Below are 11,229 nucleotides of genomic sequence, written 5' to 3'. Positions count from 1 at the left end.
CTCCTTGAATGAATATGCCTAAAAGACTCCACAAGACCCCCTTCTTATACTCAATTAAGCCACAAGTTAGCCTAGTCCATTACAAATTAAAATAAACCCTTACATTAAATATTTATATAAGCCACAAGTCTGTTGTAACACAAATTAAATGCCAAAAGTTGGCTCACTGACAACTCAGTACCATAGGAACCAAGATCAAACCAAGTGTTAGAGAAACCAAACTAAGCATCAACCTTCCACTCCAAGCATAATTGAGTTCCTTCACCAACTAAGCTAACTTGGGCATCATTGCAACCCAAACTATGCAGACCAAGCCGAGCTCACTAGTGCAAACCAAGCCATAGACCATGTCTAGCTTGCTAATAGCAACCAAGCAACTTGGGCAACACTATAACCAAGATTCACCAAGTTCCTAGTGTGTGTAGAATTCTTGCAAGCAACGTCGGGTGCCTTCGATGACCGAGTGCCCCAAGCTATTCTGAGCTCCTTCGACAACCAAGCACCCCTTCTTCAAGTGAGTAACACTCCAAATACTCTCCAAAGTAACTATCGAGCCTCCTCCTGTGAACTCCAAAGTAGCCACCAAATAAGCCTAAGATGCTCCTACATCAGTTGTTAACACAAAATGTGGTCAAATATAATTCAATATGAAATGTTCCATGAAATGTGGTCAAATATAATTCAATATGAAATGTTAATGAAAAAAGAGAAGAAAGCACAATGTTTTCCTACTTTTCATAAGAAGGAGATTTCATACAAAGGAGCACTCTCTTTATTTTCAATATAATACTACTGATTTGTTACACAAAAAATTGATAAATATATAAATTAAATATGAAAATAAGAGCTAATAAAATATGACAATATAAAACAAAATAATAGATTGAACAAAGGTCAAAATATGTATGATTAATTATAATGTAAAAAGAAAAAGCATAGAAAACTAAAATCAACCAAGAATACATACAAATACTACTATATAATTATATTTAGATACAATTCTTCTGTAATAAATCTAAAACTACCTAAGAATTGACACTCTTTCTATTGCAAAACATGATATAAGTTTGTCACTTCTTTATTAAGATATTTGTTATAAAATATAACATCAACTTCTAATTAGACTATTTAAAAAAATTAATTTATCTTCCATACATTTTAGATGCACCTATTGCACAACTAGATGCAATTGCTATTATCTAACACATACACAAACAAATAAAATTGACACAAGTTGGAATGATTCAAAATATTGTTGTTGGTTAATCATCCTTACAGAAGACAAAACTAGTCTATCAGCCGTATGCTAAAGGAGAAAAGTAAAATAAAGTGAGATTCCAATTTTGTCCCCACAAACTTTTCCCCAATTTTCGAGGAAATTCCACAAATCTATAATGTTTTTTCATCACCCACAGAGTAAACAGTCCGAAAGAAGAATAGCTAAATTTACACCGTTATTGTTTTACATGATTAAACTAACTTTTCTTTTCGCGTGTGAGAAAAAAACCTTTTATACCTAACACGATTCTTGACTCTGCAAATAAAAACAAAAGATTTTAAGTTTGAAAGATCCCATAAAATTGCGTATTAATTTTATACCGAACACGATTCTTGACTCTCTGCAAATATAAAAGACGAGATTTTAAGTTTGAAAGATCCCATAAAATTGCATATTAATTTTATACCGAACACTATTCTTGACTCTGCAAATAAGCATGACTTTAGGGAAGATCACAATCATGTACGTACAATCGTGGAAATTTTGAATGGAGGAGATTTCTCCCTACTTTCACTCTGAGCAGAGACAATTATAAATCAGCTTCGTTTACCATCATTTTCCTCCACAGAGAGAGAGAGAGTTGTTTGACGGAAGAGTAGACAAATTGTAGTGCAATCTGCAATGAAGGCCGTGAAGATGTTGATGATGATGTTGTTGTTAGTAATTCTGATGAGAGGAATTCCTTGTTCATCTGAATCATGTCATGCAGATGACAGGAATTCCCTGCTGGATTTGAAAGGGGGCCTCAACTTCACTTCCTCTTTCAACACTCTGCAATCGTGGAAGGGATTTAACTGCTGCGAATGGGAGGGAGTGACGTGCCACCCAATCACTGCTCATGTCATCTCCCTGTATCTCAGTCCTCAGTCCCTCAATGCGTCATGGGATCGTGATGAGTTCTGGCCATTCATGTCATGGACGGAACTCCGTGGAGGACTATTCCAACTGCGACATCTCCAGCACTTGAACTTGACTTCGAATGCTTTCTCCCCTTCTCTTGCAATCCCTTCACAGTTGAAAAAGCTCAGGAACTTGAGGTATTTAAGCTTGTATGACTCTAACTTTGTTGGTCAAATTCCAAAAGAGATCGTCAATCTCTCCAAGTTAACATATCTTGATCTGTATTGGAATCTTTTCAATGGTACAATTCCTACATTTCTAGGAAATCTGTCAAAACTGACACACCTTGATATCTCTCGGAATATTTTGAGTGGCACCATTCCATCATCTATTGGTGAGCTTTCAGAGCTCACATATCTTGAGCTGAGTTCTAATTCTTTGAATGGTACAATTCCTACATTTCTAGGAAATCTATCAAAGCTCACACACCTTGATCTCTCTTGGAACTCTTTGAGTGGCACAATTCCATCATCTATGTGTAAGCTTTCAGAGCTCACATTTCTTGGGCTGAGTTCTAAGTATTTGAATGGTACAATCCCTCCAAAATTGGGCAACCTTTCCAAACTCACACATCTTACTTTGGGAAATTTCTTGACTGGCATCATCCCAATATCTTTGGGTCAGTTATTAGAACTTACATATCTTGAGTTGAGGTTTAACTCTTTGAATGAGACAATCCCATCCGTCTTAGGTAACCTTTCCAAACTGGGACATCTTGTCCTATATGGAGGCTCTCACAGTGGTACCGTCTCAGCATTTTTGGGTAAGCTATCAAAGCTCACATATCTTGATCTAAGTTACAATTCTATAAGTGGCCACATCCCAGCATTTTTAGGTAAGCTATCAAAGCTCACATATCTTGACCTAAGTTCCAACTCTTTGAATGACACAATCCCAACCTTCTTAGGCAAGCTCACCAAATTAACGACACTTGATCTTGGACACAACCAACTAAATGGAACTTTAAAACTTTCTATTTTTGATAAACTCCATAATATTCAAGAGTTATCTCTTTCTAGGAATATGCTGACTGTAAAAGTGAATGCCACTTATATTCCTAATTTTCAACTTGAATACATGGATTTAGGATCTTGTAATATGCAAGGAAATTTTCCAGCTTTCATTTCAACTCAATACTTCTTACGCATACTAGATTTGTCTGAAAACTCTCTCAGTGGAAGTATTCCGGATTGGCTATGGGATTCTAGGCACCTTTCTTATCTCAACCTCTCTTCTAATCAATTTGTAGATAATTTACCCTTCAAGTTGCTTGGATTTGAGCATAATTATCTTGAAGGTTCAACTATTGATTTGCATAATAATAAGCTACAAGGAAATACTCCCCTTCCTCTACAAAATGTGTACTTCTTGGATCTTTCAGAGAATCTATTTCATGGAAACATCCCAACAAGAATTGGTAAAATTGGACAAAATCTACAATTTTTATCACTAGCAAAAAACAATTTGACTGGTGTCATTCCACATTCTATCTGCAAGTCAAATAATTTAGAAGTTTTGGATTTGTCAAATAACATGCTTAGAGGTAAGATTCCCTCAAGTTTGTGCCAATGCTCCATGTTGTCCATGCTAAATCTGGAAAAGAATGAACTTAAGGGCACAATTCCAAATATATTTGGGAATATGACTCGTCTAGAAACATTGAAACTGGGTTTCAATAGGCTAAATGGGAACATACCATCGTCCCTTAGAAATTGTAGTTCTTTGGAAATCTTAGATTTGAGGAATAACAATATCCATGGAGGTATTTCTACTTGGATTGAAAGCTTGCAAAGTCTTCGCATCCTAGTATTGAAATCAAATACATTTGTCAGCCAAATACCTTCAGAATTATCAAAGCTACAAAATCTTCAGATATTGGATCTATCAAGCAACAAATTTTCAGGCACCATTCCAAGTGGCTTTATGAACTCAAGTGCAATGACAAATCAGACAGAAAATACAGAAACTCTTGGATTCACAGGTGGTGGCAGCATTTATATAGATAGTATAGTCATTAGAAACAAGGGACAAGACATGGAGTATACAAGAATATTGAGATTAGTAAAATGTCTTGATCTATCAGACAACAATTTAACAGGTAAAATACCTTGGGATATTGAATCCCTAAAAGTATTGATAATTCTCAACATTTCCAGAAACCATTTCAGTGGCGAGATTCCAAAATCCTTGGGAAGCATGGTATGGCTAGAATCACTTGACCTTTCCAGAAATGAATTGGCTGGAATGTTTCCTGTTGAACTGATATATCTTACATATTTGAGCTATTTTGATGTTTCTCATAATAACCTGTCAGGAGTGATACCGCAAGGAGGACAAATGATGACATTTGATGCCTCATCTTTTTCCAACAATTTAGATCTCTGTGGCCTGCAAATCAATGTGTCATGCTCAAGAAATCAGCCCGTTTCTTTCAATGATGATGTAGAAAAGAAAGAAATGTTGCAAGAAGATATGTGGTGGGATGTGGGAATGGGAATGGGCAGTGCACTTGGATTTTCAGTTGTAATTTGGATTCTGTGTTTGTACGAATCTTGGAGAGTAAAATGTTTCAGAGTAATGGATGCCACTATTGACTGCCTTTTCACAACATTCAGAAAAAGATTTTACAATACAATATAATGATTATATCTTTTGATCTTGATCTCCTTTACGTCTGTATATTCAACATGAAGACAAAGTAAGTTTAATTCACAAATTCTATTACAAATTTTATCACATATTTTCTTTATATTGAAAATGCTTTTGTAGAGTAGCTTAAAACCACGTTGTACAACTATAATAAACGTAATCTTTATGTGTATTATGTCAGGTTTCAATTGCAAGTCTACAATATTATGTTGGATATATAGATCAGGCACCATCATTCACAAATGGAGCATGTTTTGTTCCTCAAGAAATGCAATTTCCTCTTGCTGAAAATAGAAATTTACACAACAAATTCCTTCATATCTTTCTACCATCATTAGTTCTGTGACTGTCAAGTTTCAGAATTACACAGGTACGGAGAACAAACTCAATTCTCATTTTTCATTGCTTTTCTCCACTACAATCTTTGCTCCACATAATGAATGCTAAAATGGACTTGCAAACATTCACCGTGCAAAAAGTTATCATACAATTTCAAAGATTTGATAAACATTATTACTAGTTCTGACCTGTTCTGTTCATTCAATAAATAATTTCTTTGAGATTTTTAATTTTTAATTTTTTTATTAGAGCGTTCAATTTGAAACAATTATATCTCTCCTTGATGTTACATGATTAATTGCAGGACAATGAGCAGAATGGAAAGAATAATTGATGTAATCATTGCATAAACTTGAAGACTCTGTTTCTCATCCACTTCAGCTAGCGCTGCAGTTCAACCACAGGTGTTTTTAATTTGAGTGACTGTGTTGTTCCTTGCCTCCGGCTGGATTATTCCTGACAGACGAAGTTTGATATGATTTCAGTGTGCAGGTTATCTATTCAAATTTCTCAATTTCTTAGCAAATTTTAAGTGCAGCTTAGGAGAATCATGTATTTGTATACGGTACCATAGCCGCTCTACCAGAAACACATGATATTCACTTTGCATTGGATAATTACTTATTGTGGTTTTGGTTAACAAGAAATTTGTATGAGTCTTATTTGTTCTATAACAGTTAAAGGCATTTATTCAAGGTTAAAACTGTTAAAAGGGATTTCTAGGGATATGCAACGATGGCAGTTTATAATTGACCATTTAGTTCAAAGTTTACGAGGCATGAATCAGAGAAAAAGTATGTCCTTTCTACATTACCATTCGATTGTTAGGAATTCAAATGAGGTTGTCTTCAAAGGGGAAAATATGCTTGAAGTCGGACAGAGTTTAAAGAAATAATTATTTTACGAATAGCCTTTTTTATTAATTAAAATATTAAAGTTAAAGTTACATATTTTGTGGACAATTGTAGCATCTTTGATTTGTCGCCAGTGTATTGTATTTTCTATGTTGTAAATATTTGATATCTTAAATTGGCAGATTTTGCTGAAAAGTTAAAAACAGGTCATTGCTGAATGTTTAACATTGTGTTGCCAAGAAAGTAGTTTTTGTGGGGAAAGTACAAAATTAATTTCAGAACCGATTTGAATGGTAATAAGAATAATTTCAATTTCTATATCAAGCCTCAATATGTTTAAACAATAGCCCTTTTTCAGCTATTAGATAGTGCTACCCCTAATAAAATGCTAATTTATTGTACAGCAGAAAGTACAGCAGATAGAAAGATTGTTGAGAACAAGAGGAAGGATATTCGCTCCATTGTCTTCAATTACTTAGCTGGGATAATTGTTCACATAGAGCATATGGAAGGTGCAGACATCTTCTCTTCACAGTAACAATTTGGAATACAATTTGTGACATTTTCAGTGCTGATTTCGATGGTAAGAATAATTCCTCTTTTTACTTCAAGCATCAAAATGTTCAAACAATAGGCATATCCACTATTTCGGTTATTAGACAGCGGTACCCCTACTCAAACGCTAATTATTGTTTGGTTGGCCATACAGAATTAACAACAGAAAGTAATGCTAATGCTGATGGAAAGATTGTTCAGAACAAAAGGAACGACATTGTTCCCATTCTCTCCAAATTTCTCCCTGTGATAGCAACTGTATTAGAGCATATGAAAGGGAAGGAGAGAGCCTTCTCTTCACAACACCAATCTGCAATGCAGGTGAAAAAAGCTTGAATTCCACCAACTGTTCTAGTACGGAGCATGGGATTTCAGATTTTCATTGAACAAAGATGATTTCATTTCATCAAAATACACTACTAGAGATTTTGTCTTAAAAGACAAATGAAACGGCAAACTCAAGGGAAGAAAAAGAGCAGCCCTTACAAATTTAGTATCATTGGATGTCTTGATATGCCCAAGAACACAATATATTGTTTCCAATCACAAGTGGAGTCTGGACCGACGTATATCCAGAAACAGCAAGCAAGAATCTTTATGGTTGAGGAATTTCCAAGGCAACAGAGGCATAGTTCACAACTCTGGTATTGTTTTTAACACGTTCAATTTTTTTATGCTTATATTCTATTGAAAAACTTAAAAACTACGGATAAACTAATATCAGCTCATTCGTATTATTTGAATCGGTTTCCCTAACATTCTTGAATGTGTACAGAGCCATACCTGGAGCAAATAGGTTGCAGCGTGCGGAAGAGCATCTTATATTTGAATCCGTTGGTTTCCTACACTTTCTCAAATGAAGGAAGATTGTTTAAACCTTCTGAACCAATAAAGCTTAATAACAGTAAGCCGAAGAGAATTTGCTTTATCTTCATTGTAACAATTTCAAAATTTCTTTACTTTTGATGATCGTTACATTTTCCATATTTGATTGCAATTTGCATTATTTATGAGATTTCCATCCCTACTGCGTTCAGGAATCTATTGTACAAGGAAGATTTCCCACATTTTCCTTCCCAAGCGGGACAATTCCTTTCGCTACTTGAGATGAGCAGAGTAGCATTGATAGATGTTTTCATAGTGAAGCTCATATTGTCTTTTTCATTATTTGTCAGTCTGGCTTTTAGTCTGTCCAAAGAGCCAAAGTTGGCTAATTTATTGTAATTCTGTTTATTGAATTATGTATATAACTTGCCACTTCAATAAACATATTTTATTTAGGTGGTTGTGTATTGCAAATCTATTATGTGATTATTATAAATAATGGTTTTGATGATTAAGCCGGTAGGCTTATTCCTAGGAGAGTTCTGGTCGGAATGTTGGTGACATGTCCAGTGTTTGCATTGACGTTGACGTTTCTAATCAACATCCTCCTCTATCCGTGCCTTAGCAAGAATGCCTGCAAAATGTAAAACCACAAATGTAATAGGGTACATACAAGAGAATTTTGCCTTTGGCAGTATTTTCATTCTTAATATATGCAACGTATAGATTTGAGACGAGAGATTTGTTTGTAGGAGGGACCTGTGTCTACTGTGCGCGCGCACAAAATTGGTTTGCAAGGAATCGTTTCAATTGTATTAGTAGAAGAGAATATATATGTGCCAATTCATTTCGAATCATTCTAATGTTCATGGATGTTACTAGTGAATGAAAGATAAAATATTAAATTGTTTATCTAAATTATTTATAAAAATATTACAACCATAAATATATTTGTGAATTGGGAAGAGAATTTTTATTTAAAAAAAAAAACAAAAGGCCTGTGCTAGTAGATATATATTAATATAAAAGATTTTTAACATAAGTAGTAGATGTCAAGAAGTCATAGAAGTTATAGTAGCAACAGAAGTATAGAGTCTATAAGCTTAAACCACAAACTTAGAAGAGAATCAAAGAAGTAGAATTAAGTCTAAATGCTTAGTATGTCTAGGAGCAATCATGAACACCACACAAAAATTATAGATTAAACTATGAAAAATACATGCTAGGGGGTTTCTTTGTAACTACAAATAGGTCTACCAAAAAGCAAAGGCCGATCAATGTCATCACCATGAAAAGAGAATGCATGATTGGTATGGTGAGTTCGAATCTGTAGCCTCTAATTTTATGCACTGCATTCCATTTATCAAGTAAGATAATGCAAACACATCTAACCACTCTTCTATTATCAAAACCTGATTCTTGTTAACTCATATTTGAAGCCGATGTTTCACACACAAATGGAAACAATCTCACAACAAATAGCCTATTACTTATTATGTGTTAACATTCTTTTATGATTCTTGATCTGGTGGAGTACTCACTTATTTCCAGTTTCAATAATTTTAAGTTATTAGAGGGAGTATTGTTCATCCCTTTTTTTATTTAAAAAGCACGCAACCAGGGGAGTGAGTTGTAGGTTTTCCTTGTTTGAGTATTGTTTGGTTCACAAATTTAAAAAGAAAGAGACACGAGGCTAACAACTTTTGAAAATAAAAAATAATATTTAATGTAGAAAATGTTTTACGAAAAATAGATTTATATAAATATATAAAGGTTCTTTTATTGTTTTGACAGAATTAAACTCTATTAAACAACTACTGCCCATATTGAATCATTCAAAGTTACCTCAACATTTTTTTAAATTAATGACTTAATTTTTGTTTTCTTTATTGATGGTAAAGTGCATATCAAATAAAACACATTTTCCACAAAAGTAAAAACTTTACAAGTGCTCCTTAAAAAAGTATGTGATACAAGGTAGAAAACAAACATGCACGATGATATTTTTAACATATAAAGGAACTCCTATAATATTCACCTTGAGCAACAAATCTTTTTCTATAGTTAATGTATTTATTTATGTGATAATGATTTTCTTCCTAATAAGATTCTCTAATCTATTATATGGTTTTAGAAAAAGCATACAAACTAATAAAAATATATGTCTTCTTTAAGTTCAACCTTTTCATACAACATAAAATAAGTACCTTAGTATATATGTATTGATGGGTATGCTCATAGTTTGAAGCACCTTAAATGGTATATGCTTCACTACTCACTTCATATAAAATTTTATTTCCATCAATCTTTATATTTTGCTTCCTTATAGATAGAAATAACACTTGTGCAAATTTTATGAAAGGATCTATGAAAGGATACATAGAAATTGAGCATATAAACTATTAGCTAACTAAATGTTTTAGTCAAAGATGAGATAGAAAAGGTTTTGTTCAGCATTGGCAATCCTATGATTTTGTGAATCATTTTATTTTTAATTTGAATAGGATGATCCAACCAAAAATGCATGTCATGAACTCGGCTTAAGATAAACCTAATCTATTTCCCATGGAAATCCCTCAGGATATGCAAGATATGTGTTAGACCTTTTGTCTCTAGATACTTGTGCTCGAGTTTCAAAACACCATCCACACACAACTCATTGTACACCTGGTTCATCTCTAGGGTTCCCAACTCTTGAATTAAATAGTGGTAATATGACTAAATAACATGTATAAGAAGTAAGTTGGGAGGAATATGCAATTGCACTCCAATGGGATCAAGCTCTTTTGTGATTGCCAAAATTAGTTGAATGTGGGTGCTTTACAATCAACTCCTCAAATCAACATTTTTGAACCCTTCTTCACCTTGCTTCTTGAAGATACCATTATGCTTGGTAAAGCTTCAAAAAATTGCTTCAAATTGCTCAGGGGCTCTGGAATTCTCTTTCACTCTATGCTCTTGGAATTTGTAGTAAAACAAATCATTCAATTTCTCCCTTTTAACAAAATTATGTCTTTACGATCGGCATTAATGCATCATACCATTGTTCGCTCGGTAATTGGTTGTCCTCCACTCGGTTAAGTATGTATTGTTTCAAAGACACCTTGAACTTGGTGAAGTCTCTCAACTCAATAGAAACTATCACAATTCAATCTAAACTCAATACTTGGTAGAGTTACCAACTCAACATTTGCATCCAACTAGGTAAGGTTATGAAACCTGACCTTGCTTGGCAAGGTCTTCAACTAGTATCTTTAGCTTGGTGATCCTTGTGCACTTTGCATGCTTATATAGATATTTTGCTTGCTAACTAGAACTAATGTGAGATGTCTTCTTAGAATTGCAGTTTTGGTAATATCCATAAAGAACTAGGTTGAAATGGTTGAGTCACCCAACTCATTGACTTGGGTGTCAACAATTTCAAGACTTTGGCTTACATCCTTAGGATATTTCCTTATCCATTGTTGCCTCATCTAATTTATGATATTGTCAGCCTTTTCTTTCTTTTCATCTTCTAAGCTTCCTCGGTTCATGAAATTTCTTGCTAGATGTCTAAGTTATGTACAAACAAAGCATCTCTTTATAGTATCTCTCTTTCTCATGTGATGTCTTATGCAATTTTCTACAATGTGCCCAAACTCACCACCGTAGTGATATCTACACCATGTGTTGTAATCCCAACCAAATATAGCTTTCACAATTTGTTCTGCTGGGTTCCATTTCTTGGTCTTGCATTCTGAGGATTTGTGCCCTTGTTTATTGCAGTTGAAACACTTTCCTTCAAACTTGGTTTTCTCTTTGCATTCACTCTTTGTGTCCTAGTTTGAT

At 34.1% G+C, this 11,229-nt stretch overlaps 1 protein-coding gene across 5 annotated transcripts; it reads left to right on the top strand.

Moving 5' to 3' along the window:
• Window positions 1–1,674: 1,674 nt before the first annotated feature.
• On the top strand, window positions 1,675–8,140 carry LOC149564555 (uncharacterized). Of its 5 annotated transcripts, XM_089818100.1 has the most exons (8): window positions 1,675–4,877; window positions 5,010–5,198; window positions 5,472–5,659; window positions 6,204–6,314; window positions 6,426–6,604; window positions 6,731–7,220; window positions 7,352–7,480; window positions 7,614–8,140. In XM_089818100.1, exon 1 carries the CDS (start codon window positions 1,901–1,903, stop codon window positions 4,817–4,819), a length of 2,919 nt encoding a protein of 972 aa, XP_089674226.1. In that variant the 5' UTR covers window positions 1,675–1,900; the 3' UTR covers window positions 4,820–4,877; window positions 5,010–5,198; window positions 5,472–5,659; window positions 6,204–6,314; window positions 6,426–6,604; window positions 6,731–7,220; window positions 7,352–7,480; window positions 7,614–8,140. The 5 variants fall into 5 exon arrangements, with proteins under 5 accessions (XP_089674226.1, XP_089674224.1, XP_089674222.1 ...); XM_089818098.1 differs by having other exon boundaries at window positions 6,429–6,604; window positions 7,352–8,140; XM_089818096.1 differs by having other exon boundaries at window positions 7,352–8,140.
• The last annotated feature ends 3,089 nt before the right edge of the window (window positions 8,141–11,229 follow it).

This window comes from Cupressus sempervirens, chromosome 3 (assembly GCF_028749045.1).
Source record: "Cupressus sempervirens isolate cs-2001-9-10 chromosome 3, ASM2874904v1, whole genome shotgun sequence".
Taxonomy (NCBI): Eukaryota; Viridiplantae; Streptophyta; class Pinopsida; order Cupressales; family Cupressaceae; genus Cupressus; species Cupressus sempervirens.
The sequence above is the reverse complement of the archived record's forward strand: the minus strand, read 5'-3'. Positions and strand labels throughout refer to the sequence as shown.

Excerpts from the sequence above, each read along its gene's own strand:
- LOC149564555 (XM_089818101.1), top strand. The coding sequence starts at position 1,901 with ATGAAGGCCGTGAAGATGTTGATGATGATGTTGTTGTTAGTAATTCTG.